At 44.6% G+C, this 12,487-nt stretch overlaps 1 protein-coding gene across 2 annotated transcripts in view; it reads left to right on the top strand.

The window, feature by feature from the left end:
* Positions 1 to 11,270, top strand: part of SRSF11 (serine and arginine rich splicing factor 11) — a 147,824-nt gene extending 136,554 nt beyond the window's left edge. For both annotated transcript variants that reach the window (XM_029618373.1, XM_029618374.1), the window contains exons 12-13: positions 9,609 to 9,741; positions 9,847 to 11,270. In XM_029618373.1, coding sequence (XP_029474233.1) covers positions 9,609 to 9,741; positions 9,847 to 10,050 — 337 coding nt within the window. In that variant the 3' untranslated portion in view covers positions 10,051 to 11,270. The remainder of the gene's footprint in view (positions 1 to 9,608; positions 9,742 to 9,846) is intronic.
* Positions 11,271 to 12,487: the final 1,217 nt, after the last annotated feature.

Raw genomic sequence — 12,487 nt, 5'->3', positions numbered from 1 at the left:
GCTAGGTATGGACCCAGCAGCCTTTTCTTGGGTGGAATTTTTTCAAGGCCTTCATACAGATGCAGTCTGTCTCTCCTACCCCTGTCCGGACCGAACCCCTGCCGGAAAGGCCTTGCTCTCTTAGCCCTATCAGCATGTCTTAAGACATGCCTCGTCTCACCAAGGGTATCCCTGAAAGGGACCCAGACACCACAGATGACAAAGGGGATGCAGACTTATTGAGGATGGGGAAATCTCTCCAGGCTTGGAGCCATATCTGACTATGTTGCAGTTTTTCCATAGAGATGAATTGCCTTCACTGGTTTCCCAGAGCCTGAAGACTCTGGGAGATCCTGGCATGGACCCTATGACGAAGCCAAAGAATGTTTCTGATGTCTGATCCTGATGTCTCTACAGAAAGCTTTTTGCTATTTTCTGATGCTGGAAGCCATCCAGGAGTTGATTGACCTGGAATGGGACGCTCCTGAAGCCAGCTTTAAAGGAGGTCGGGCATTGGAAGCTCTGTACCCATTGGATTCAGCAGCCAGAGAACACCTGCGTTTTCCCAAAGTGGACACCCTGGTCTGCACCGTTTCAAAACTTTCCTAGTGGAGGGAGGAGTGGCCTTAAAGGATACACATGATAGGCAGCTGGAGTCCATCCTTAAACAAGCCTTTGACACGACAGCAATGACACTGCCAATTGTTTCCTATTGTGCCCTGGTGGTGCACTTGTGCCTGCTTCTCTTGAGGCAGATAACTCTGGAGCGCCTTCAGGAAAGGCTATGGAGCTCACCGCTGCCTTTTTAGCAGACGCGGGCTCTGACCTAGTCTGTACCTTGGCCAAAGGAATGGCCTCAGTGGCGGCGGCCAGAAGATAGCTATGGCTGCAGAATTGGTCAGCGGATGTGACCTCTAAGGCAAACCTTACAAAGATGCCCTTTAAGGGATACCTTCTATTCGGTAGCGATTTGGAAAAGCTGGCCAATAAGTGGGGTGAATCTCCAGTGCCTCAGCTACCAGAAGATAAGAGAAGAAGGTCACAGTGCCACTCACCTATGAGGGGTCGGGCAAGGGGCTCCCACCACATTTGGCCCTACAGGGACTCATCATTTCAGACATCTCTGTCCTCGGGAAGATCTCAGTCCTTTCAGAGTCGACAACCGAAGAGAGGGGCTGGTTCAGGTTCGGCCCAAACTTCCCAATGAAGTTTTGCCAACCCATCTACGGAACGAGGAGATTGGGGGTCGACTATCCTTCTACCAGCGGAAGGTCGATATCACGTCGGATAAATAGGTACTGGATATCATACGAGAAGGATACGTGCTGGAATTTCGTAGCATCCCTCTGGACAAATTCATGATGTCTCCATGCCACTCCTAGCACAAGAAGCTGGCAGTGGAATCTACCTTGACAAGGGTCTTCAATTTGAGGGCTATAATTCTAGTACCTGCGCCCTAGGAAAATACGGGACGCTATTCCATGTATTTCATTGTACCAAGAAGGAGGGTTCCTTTCACCCCATCCTGGACCTCAAGAGCGTCAGCTGTCATCTATGATAATTCTTTTCCGCATGGAAACTTTACAGTCCATCATAATGGCCGTACAACTGGGGGGAGCCCCTGGACCTCTTGGAGGCCTAACTCCACATTCCAGTCCGACAAGACCACCAGCGTTTCCTACGCTTTGCAGTGCTAGGCCACCATTATCAGTTCCAGGCGCTGCCCTTCGGCCTGGCCACCGCCCCCAGAACATTTTCCAAAATTATGGTGGTCGTGGCGGCAGCACTGAGGAAAGAAGAAATCTTGGTGCACCCATTCTTGGATGACTAATTGATCCGGGTAAAGTCATTAGAGAGCCTCCAGGTGACCTGCAGAATGATGTCCCTTCTTCAGGAGCTTGGTTGGGTCATGAACATGGACAAAAGCAGTCTCAAGTCTTCCCAGTCCTTAGAGTATCTGGGGGTCCGGTTAGACACCAAACAAGACAAGGTCTTCCACCCTCGAGGATAAGGAAGATGGTGTGACAAGTGCACCGGTTGACGAACAGCATACATCCCAGGGTGTGGATCTATCTTCAGATCCTCAATTTGATGGCACACGCATCCACTGAACACTCCCTGCTGTCACTTTGGAATCCGCTGTCCCAGGACTATGCAATTCACCTACACTTATCGATGGAAGTATGTTCTCGACTTCAGTGGTGGCTGCAGGAAGCCCACCTGAGCAAGGGTATAAGCCTGTCCCCTCCAGAATGGCTAGTTCTCACAATGGACACGAGCCTCCAGGGGTGGGGAACTCTATATCAGGAACAGGTGACCCAGGGGCATTGGACCAAGGAAGAGGCATGCTGGAACATAAACCACCTGGAAGCCCGGGCAGTCAGATTAGCGTGTCTAAAGTTCAGCCACAGGCTTCAGGGTCAGGTGGTCCGCTTGATGCTGGACAATGCAACAAAGTAGCCTACATCAACCGCCAGGGAGGAACCAAGAGCCAGCAAATGTCCCTGAGATAGAACCCTTATGGAATGGGCGGAATTGAACCTACAAATGATCTCTGCCTTCCACATCGCAGGAAAAGACAATGTCAGAGCAGACTTTCTAAGCAGAAATAGTCTGAATCCAGAAGAATGGACACTGTCGACCAGAGCCTTTCAGCTGCTGGTAGATCGCTGGGGCCTCCCATCCATTGACCTGCTAGACTCAGCTCACAATGCAAAGGTCTCCCAACTCTTCGGTCACAGAAGAGATCAGCGATCCCTGGAGATTGACGCCCTTGTTCAGGCCTGGCCAGAGGAAGACCTGCTGTACGCCTTCCTTTCATGCCCCCTGCTGGGCAAGGTCATTCGCAAGATCGAGCACCTCAGGGGACTAGTCCTTCTAGTGGCTCCGGATTGGCCCAGCCACCTGTAGTATGGCTTCTGGTGGAGACCCCCCTATGCCTTCCTCTGCATAGGGACCTGCTCTAACAGGTCCAGTCCTTCACAAGGACCCAACTCTGTTTTTTCTTATGGTCGGGCCCTTGAGAGGGCTTGCCTGATGAAGCATGGATATTCGGCGGCAGTAATTTCCACCTTGCTCCTTGCACGTAAGTTCTCGACATCCTTAGCAATCTGAGGAATATTTGAGGCCTGGTGCGAGGAACGTGGGGTTGCCTCTCGGACAACCAAAATCCCTATGGTTCTAGAATTCTTACAAGATGGCCTGAATAAAGGGTTGTCCCTTAACTCCTTGAATATCCAGGTAGTGGCGCTTCCTGTTTCAGAGGCAAGGTGAACGGAACCAGCCTGTCGACACATCCGGACTTGGCCCGTTTCCTAAAAGGGGTTAAACACCTTCGACCACCCTTGCGGTGGCTGGTTCCCCTGTGGAATTTTAATCTAGTATTGGATTTTTTAGCAGGTCCTTCCTTTCAGCTGCTGCACAGTCTATGCCTGCGCCTGTTAACATGGAAGACTGTGTTCTTGGTGGCGATATGCTCGGTTAATCGCATCTCTGAACTACAGGCATTGTCGTGTCGGGAACAATTCTTCCGGATAACTCCAGGAGCATATTACAGCTTCGCACCATTCCTTCCTTCTTGCCTAAGGTAGTCTCGGAGTTTCACTTGAATCAGTCCATTTCCTTATCGTCCCTAGATGGACTCAAGGACATGGAAGACTACCGCCTCCTCCGCCATTTAAACGTCAGTAGGCTTTTAGTGCAGTATCTGGAAATCTCTGAACCGGTACACAAGACGGACCACTTGTTTGTTATTCACGGTGGAAGGAAATAAAGTGAGGCAGCTTTGCGTGCTACCATAGTTCGCTGGATCAAGGAGGTGATCATGGGAGCTTGTGAGGGGCAGGGAAGCCATTATCTTTTCAGGTTAAAGCTCATTCCACTAGGGCCCAGGCAGTATCCTGGGTGGAAGCTAAGCTACTGTCTCCTGTCAACAACATCTGCCAAGCATTGACACGATCTTTCTTGCACACCTTCTCCAGGTTCCATTGCCTGGACGTTCAGGCCCGAGAAGACGCAGCCTTTGCAAGGGCGGTGCTAACCAGACCGCGGGCAGCCTCCTGCCACGTTCAGGAGTAGCTTTTGTACATCCCATTGGTCCTGAGTCCATCTGGCTACACACTAGGAAATGGAGAAATTACTTACTTGATTTTGTTTTCCTTAGTGTAGACTGATGGACTCTGCATCCTGCCCACTGTTGGTGCCAGGGAATCACCCATGAGGTGAATCTCGATACCAAGAGGTTACGGGTAAACCATCATCCAATCCCCAGATCAGGGCATCTATAATTTTGCTGGGATTCAGCGTTTATGCTTGGTTGAGTATAATTAGTTATCCATTTTTAATCAAATTTTAATCACGTTTTTCATTGGTATGTCCACAGTGGCTTTTGAAGAGAATACTGGAGGGCTGAGGTCACTGCAAGGGTATAAAGGTGATGTCCACTTTGAAACCTGACTTAGTCTCCATCTGCTAATAGGGGAGCATATAACCCATTGGTACTGAGTCCATCTGTCTACACTAATGAAAACAAAATTATCAGGTAAGTAATTTCTCCATTGAAAGAGCCTCTGTCTTAACTTGGAACCCTATTATTCTTTAGAAGGAAAAAGGAACGGAAAACCCACATACTAGGGCCAGTTTCTTTATCTGAAGACCAGCAAATCACCAAAGTTGCACAGATGGGTGATGTCATTGCCACTCAATGCCCACAGATATTTTTCAGAGCTTTCCAGGAAATTCTTAAAGCTATCTCTTGTCATGCATCATGGCCATGTCTGTCTGTGTTACACAGTGAAATATGAACATGTTTTCTGCTGGTACAGCTTTTTTTTTTTTTTCGGCTGCTGCAGCTGGTATCAGCTGTTTTTCTTTTGTTTAGTTTTTCTTTTTTTGGTTGCAGTCTACCTTAGTGTAGTTTTCATTGCCTTTAGTTCAACCAGTTAGGTTTTTCAAGTTCTATTTTTCCGCTATTCCTTCCAGCAAGCTTTCTGGACTGTGGTTTCTGACAGTTCAGCGTTCATGAATCCCAGTTTTTTCCCTCGTGTGGCTTTCTGGAAAATTTCTTTCTTTAAATTTCCTTGGTTGATTTTTCAAACAATGGCAGAAAGGAAGGCTTTCTATTGACCTAAGAGATTCAAAAGAAACTTTGAGTTGAGCCAATACTAAATTGATGTTCCAAGGCACTAGATGTTTACTGACCGAAGGCCTGGAATGCCAATCTTTTCATAAATTTGAATACTGAAGGATGAAACGAGATGAGCGCCCCTTCCACCTGCTGATAATACACCACATTAGCACTGAGATTAATTTTGACTGAAGAGGTACTAAGGTCTAAGGACGAAAGGAAGAATAGACTGAAGTACCGTATTTTTCGCTCCATAAGACGCACCTGACCATAAGACGCACCTAGGATTCAGAGGGGGAAAATTAAAAAAAAAAAAAAATTGTGCTAAACCGGCTCTGCGTCTGGGCGTCTTATGGAGCAAATTAGGGGAGTGCATAGCTTTTTTTTTTCTCCCCATTTTGTTTTCGGGTCTGGGGAGGGCCATTTCGGTCCACTCCCCAGATCAGAAAACTTTTCTTTCTCTGGGAACCCCCAAACCCCCCCCCCATCCCAACCCCTTAAATTAACAACCTCCACCCCCCTGACCCCCCAAGACCTGCCAAATTAATTTCCTGCAACCCCCCCACCCTCCTGACCCCCCCCAAGACCTGCCGAATTAATTTCCTGCAACCCCCCACCCTCCTGACCCCCCCAAGACCTGCCAAACGTCCCTGGTGGTCCAGCGGGGGTCCAGGAGCGGTCCGGGAACGATCTCCTGGGCGTGAGCCGTCGGCTGCCAGTAAACAAAATGGCGCCGACGGCCCTATGCCCTCACTATGTCACTGAGACCGACCACTGCTATTGGTCGGTCTCAGTGACATAGTGAGGGCATAGGGCCGTCGGCGCCATTTTGTTTACTGGCAGCCGACGGCCCTATGCCCTCACTATGTCACTGAGACCGACCAATAGCAGCGGTCGGTCTCAGTGACATAGTGAGGGCATAGGGCTGTCGGCGCCATTTTGTTTACTGGCAGCCGACGGCCCACACCCAGGAGATCATTCCCGGACCCCCGCTGGACCACCAGGGACGTTTGGCAGGTCTTGGGGGGGTCAGGAGGGTGGGGGGTTGCAGGAAATTAATTTGTCAGGTCTTGGGGGGAGGTCAGGAGGGTGGGGGGTTGTAGGAAATTAAGTCGGCAGGTCTTGGGGGAGTCGGGGGGGGGGGGGGGTTTGTTAGATTTTTGTTTGTTTTTTTTTTTATATTCGCTCCATAAGACGCACATACATTTTCCCCCCACCTTTGGGGGAAAAAAAGTGCGTCTTATGGAGCGAAAAATACGGTAAATCCCTCAGGCCACAAGAGAAGCAATCCAGATGGCTGGTCTCAAACAAAGTAAAGAATCTCTTCCACTTAAAACTGTAGTACCTCTTAGTTTGAAGGCTTTCTGGTTGAAATCAGCACATTCTCCACTTCTTCAGAAGGAGCAAAGAGGAGAATATTGCACATTAAACATCCATGTTAAGAGGGCCAGGGATATTGGATTCGGATGGTAGAGCCTGCCTTTCACCTATGTAATAAGGATCAGATATATTTCCAGTAGGATTGGAGACTGTGCTGATAGACTGGCAAGATATGGAAACCACTCTTGCTGTGGCCAGGGTGGTGCAATGAGGATCATCTTTGCCTTGTCGTGAAGGACTTTCTAGACAGTCCTGGCAATTAGGAATCAGAGGGTACGCAGAAAAGCAGCAGGAGCAGGTCTGTACTTGCTCGAATGAATGGAGCAGAACTCTGACCTTTCTATTGTCTTCTGAGACAAATACATTGATCACTCATGTGGATAAAATACTCTTGAGGCTGTCTGCTAGCATATTCTGAATTCCAGGAAGATTTAAGTTGCTTGTGATGACCTGCCCATGACCAAATTTGAATGACTTCCTAGCAGAAAGCATTAAAGCCTATGCTCCCCTGTTTATGTAAACCATGACTATCTATTTCTCTGAAATAAAATTTTCTTTCCCGAGAGAAGGTGAGAAAGCTATCAGATTGTATTAAATGGCTGTTTCATTAGGTTAATCTGCAGATCATTCTCCAGTGGGAACACAATCTTTGTCAATGTAGCTCCAGTTTGAACCTCCACCCTTTGGTTAGAGGCATCAGTAGACAGTCACTTGATATGGTGGGATATGCAGCAAGAGACTCACCTTGAGAATTTCTGGATTCAGCCATCACTGAACAGATATCCTCATTCTGGAGGTCACAGAAATTTGGTGAAATAAAGATTAATAGTTGATCCTATTAGTTTTGCATGTGTAAATAAGTCATAGGAACCATGAGCCACTGCAGCATTGATGCCCAAGATCGACCTTGCTGATCTTTGGTCCTGCTGAAGAAGAGATCTTTAAAACCCCTCAGCACTGCAGCTCTTGGCTGGGAAGAACTTTCTCCTGATGAGTCTATCCAGGTTTATATAAACTGAATCTGCTCTTCTGGAACTAGGCTCAACTTGACAAAGTTGACTAGGAAACTTCTTGGACTGAAGAATTTGAGTGGTCTTCTCAAGGACCTCTAGAACTCCTGATAGGGATGAATCTGTCACCCTCCAATCATCCAGGTATGGAAACATGCAGATACCCTGCTGATGAAGCTGTGCTGCTGTCACCACAAGGCATTTTCTGAATACCCTCAGGGCTGTACATAGGCCAAAGAAGGGCACCTTGCATTGGTAGCGCATATTCTTCATCACAAACCTGAGGAACGTCTGCTGAGTGGTGTGAATGGGGATGTGCCCATAAACATCTTTTAAATGTAGGGTGCACATCCATTCAGTAAAGCTTACAACTTTTTAGAGATGGGTCTATGTTGGCGCTGTCAGATAACATCACCCATGCGTAATAGCAAATTCATGCCTTCTTGTGAGTGAAGAACCCTTAAAACTCAAAAGGGAAGGAGAGGGCCCAAGATGGCAACTAGAAAAGACATGCTGCAAGGAGCTGCATATCGCTGTTTTTTGTTTTTTTTTATTAATGCTGTTTCTCATTTCCTAATATGGTTAAACAGGAGGAGAGGCTGGGGAGCATCCCCCCCATCTCATTCACTGTCCATCCCAATGTAGCAGAGAGTGATTCTGAGCTTCTCCAGATCTCTCATCGTCTGGTGCTTGCTTCACTGCTGCTGGTGCTGAGGGAGCAGCCTAATGGCTTGTGGGCGCAAAGTTTCCTTGAGTCCCAATGCTAGGAATCCTCCTTCCCCCAGTAGTCTCAATAACGGCGACATCATTCAGCACTACAGATCTGGCAATCTGTGACCAAGATGGAAGTGCAAGAGGTGCGGTGATGACTAAGAGAACACCTTGTGGGGATTCTGTTGATGGAGTTCAGAGCTAGCAGTGTGGTGGAGATAGAGGAGGAGGTTTGATGTTTAGTGGAGAACGGCTGCTGTCTGTGTCTTGATGCATTTCAATCTTCGTACCTGTGGTCTCCAGCTTGCAATCCGGTATATGCTCTGAGGTGTACCAGCTATCGGACCCTGCATGCCTAAACCTTCCTCCATTTCATTGGACAGCATTTGGGTGGTCCTTTTATCAGTGTAACTCTGTCTTCAACTGATGCAATTAATAATTTATATAGTCAAACTCAGTCCAAAGAAGTAACATTGGCTCATTCTGATCAAAGTGAGAAGATGAAACCAAGTACTGAAAAATTATCAGATGTCCAATCTTTGCTAGTACAGGTTAGAAATGAGATCCACCGCAGAACAGAGAATTTAGAAAACACTGAAGTTTAAATTTGTGTTGAATTTTCCTATGATGGCTATGTTATGTCCAGCTGAGTTGTTTAAATCCTACATGTGGGATATGCTTGGTATGTCGCACAGAGCCATACCTTCCATTTGTAATGTACTCTCTTTCACTGATGGAAGAGGGTAAAGGTTGGTGGGACCAGAAAACTGATTCTTGTAGCTTCCTCTTGACTGAGTCTGATTTGGTTCTCTATCCAGCAGAAAACTATTCAAGTTGGCCATTTTTCCAACTCAAAATATCACAGAACCAAGGAATATTGCTTCATCCCAATCTACAGTCCTCGCCCTCGTGACTGGGAGTTGAGAATAAAGTAATATTATGGTCTCCAATCCAGTTTCACCCCAATAAGGTGGTGCCGCATACAAATCCTAAATTCCTGTTAAGGCTGTATTAGATTTCCACTTTAATTAATAAATCATAATTCATTTTCCCCAGAGCCACGTGCCAGCAAAGATTATATATCTGCCCTGCTCCTGATAATGACGCTCCTTGTGGCTTACGCACAGAAGTTCTTTCCTTCATACTTTAAAAATTCTTTGAAAAAATGTCATAAGCACTATGGGTAGTGGATTACAATGATGCGAATACAGGGTCCATGTTGCATTAATGGCTTGAATTTTGTTAGCCATTGATTAATGAGCCATTGATGAGTGAATCCATATTACAAAGTATTTTTAGTATTGATTTCATTAATAATGATATGTTTATATTGAACAATTTTCAGTGTACTTTGTTTTCGCTCTTTTTTAATGATGCATTTATAAGTGTTACTATTATTGTAGACACAAGAAAGAGAAGAAGAAGGAAAAAGAAAAAAGTAGAGATGAAAGAGAGAGATCAACAAGTAAGAAGAAGAAAAGCAAAGACAAAGAGAGAGAACGGGAAAGAAAATCAGAGAGTGATAAAGATGTGAAAGTATGTTACAAATAATTTTGTCTGCTGGCAGTTCCATTCTGTCTTTAAATGTTTTTATTTAACAATTGAAGCAAGTTTGACTTTGAATTGTGTTTTTTATTTTTGTTGGCAAAGCAGGTTACACGGGATTATGACGAAGAAGAGCAAGGCTATGACAGTGAAAAAGAGAAGGAAGAAAAGAGAGTATCGGAGCCAAGCTCCCCTGTCATACAGGAAGCAGCAGTAGAACAAGGAAGTGATGATTCGCCAAGAGAATCTAAAGTAAATGGCGATGATCACCACGAAGAGGATATGGATATGAGTGATTAAATCTAACATTACAGAGAGTGCAGCTACAGACATGCATCAGTGTCATTCCTGTGTCAATTTTTTATGCTGTACTTGTTCATTCTTGGCCTGGATGTATACAGCTCTGAGCTCTAAATAAATTTATGTAAAGCTCCCACTAGTACAGTTATTTACATAAGTAGCTTTATAGAAAGTGGTTCTGGGATAATACTACTTGTTTTGGCCAGATGTGATGTGGTAGCCTGACGCTGCTTCATGCAAGTGGAAAGCTGCATGCATCTCTATCTAGCAGGCATGGATTTGTTAATGTTGTATGATCTCCCATAGTAGCTCAGTTAACTTAAGTGTTTTCTCGAATTTGATTTATTGCAGTAATAGAGCAGTATAGGGAATGCACTGACGGCATGTTAAATGTGGCAGGAACAATTTAAGATCTCAAACATACAGTAAACATCCATCCTGTAACATGATCTATGTAAGAGGTCTTTAAGTGTGAATACATGGGAAATTAACATGCATAGTTACATCTGGAAATAAATGTTCTGATGTAGGTAAATGATCTTTATAGCCATGTATGGCTGAATTTTTTGTGGGTTTTTTTTTTTGTTTTGTTTTCAAAGTTTAAAAAATGCACTAACCTTTTTGTGGTATAAGAAAGCCAGCTATCATAGAGTAGATTTTCCATTCTGTCAGATAGCTAATGACTCCATCAGCGTTACACACTGTTTTGAACAATGGTTTCTGTTTTCACTGTGAAAACTCAGTGTAAACTGGATTGGCAGTAATACAGCTGAACAGAACCAGCCCACCAAAAATGAATTAGATTACCTGGTGTACTATCTTGCCTAGCTTGACCTATGGTAATGGGTTATTTGCTTCTTTTTTTTGTTCTTGTTTGTGCTTTATACCTTGTGATTTAAAAATAAGAGGATAGTGCATTTTAAACTGACCTTTTATGCTTTTAAAAGCAAGTCTACTTGATAATGTATGTTTTATTTGATCTCCGGTTGTGTAAACTAATTTGTGTTACTGTCACTGCAGATAGTATTCTTACGCACACAGTGATTCCATGTTATATGCAAAGTAGTTACCTGTTTTCTTAGTTACAGAAGAATTTCAAAGCTCTTTACTTTTGTCCAGGGAAAAAAAATCAAAAGTAGGCTACAGTCTGTGCCATGTTGATGTACAGTTTCTGAAATTTGTTTTACAAGACGACTTTGATAATAAAATCTGTAAACTGATTTCCCTGTAAAGTTGCATTCCTATTTATTCACTTTGGGGTAGATTTTAAAACGTGCGCGAGCTTCCCACCGCGGATATTTTACAACCTGCGTGCACATGCGCACTGGATTTTAAAATCCAGGCGGGCCGGTCAGGACTTACATGCGCACAGGGGTGGAAATTTAAAAAACTACGCATGGTGACGCGAGTAGGGCTTTCCCCAGTTCCCTCACAGTCCGCTCCAATTAAGGAGCGGACTGGGAGGGGAAATTACCTATACCCCTACCTAACCTTCTTACCTTTTCCCTCCTCTGACCCCTAACTCCTACCTAGCTACTTACCTTTTTTTTTGTTAGATTACTTACTGCTGCTTGGGAGCAGAAGTAGTAATCTCCGCACGCCGGCCAGCTGCCAGTGTGTGCTTCCCCAGGACAGCATCAAATGACGCCGCCCCTTTTGAGAGGCCCGGCACTTTGGCACGTAACCCTCTGTTTTTATGCATGCAGGCTTCTGAAAATTAGCCCAATTGTTTAACTTTATTCTTTGAATAAATGAGATAAATTAATGAAACAGTTTGTCAGAGCTGGCAAGAAACTTTTTTTATTCTTCCTGAAAGTGAAAACAAGTTGTCACAAGACTAGAAATGGGTTTTGCAAATTCTTATGCTAGATACATTAATCTGCACCAAAGAATTTATTTTTTTTTTAAAGATGAATATTGTAGATCTGGATTATTTAAAATTGTACTCTAAAATGGTGGAAAGCTAACAGTCTCTCAGAAGCATATGGTTCAGAATGATATCTTTTAAGGATACAAACAATTCGGAAGTTAGGGCATCCCATTGAGATACTGCTCTGTCTATATGACATTTTAATTAAAAAAAATAATTCAGTGCTACATTACCCTGAAGCAGCTCATGTGAAACGCTGTTATGATTGTTTTGGCAAAAGTCAGTAAAGTGAGTGATCCGTGAAAGAAAAGACCTCTCTTTGAAAACTGTTCTTTTTAATATACAGTGGCTTGCAAAAGATTTCAACCACCTAAAAAGTCAGCAGATTTATGTGGATTACAAATGATGCATACACAGATTGTTCGACAATGTTTATTGTGATACAGTATGCTCTTAAAGTAAATTTTCACAGTCACAGTTCATTATTTTTCTGCATCTTTTGTAAAATAAAATTAACTGAAAAATATTGCTTGCATAAGTATTCAACCCCTGTGGTGTGGAAGCTCC

This window comes from Rhinatrema bivittatum, chromosome 10, assembly GCF_901001135.1.
Source record: "Rhinatrema bivittatum chromosome 10, aRhiBiv1.1, whole genome shotgun sequence".
Taxonomy (NCBI): Eukaryota; Metazoa; Chordata; class Amphibia; order Gymnophiona; family Rhinatrematidae; genus Rhinatrema; species Rhinatrema bivittatum.
This window is presented reverse-complemented; position numbering and strand designations above follow the sequence as displayed.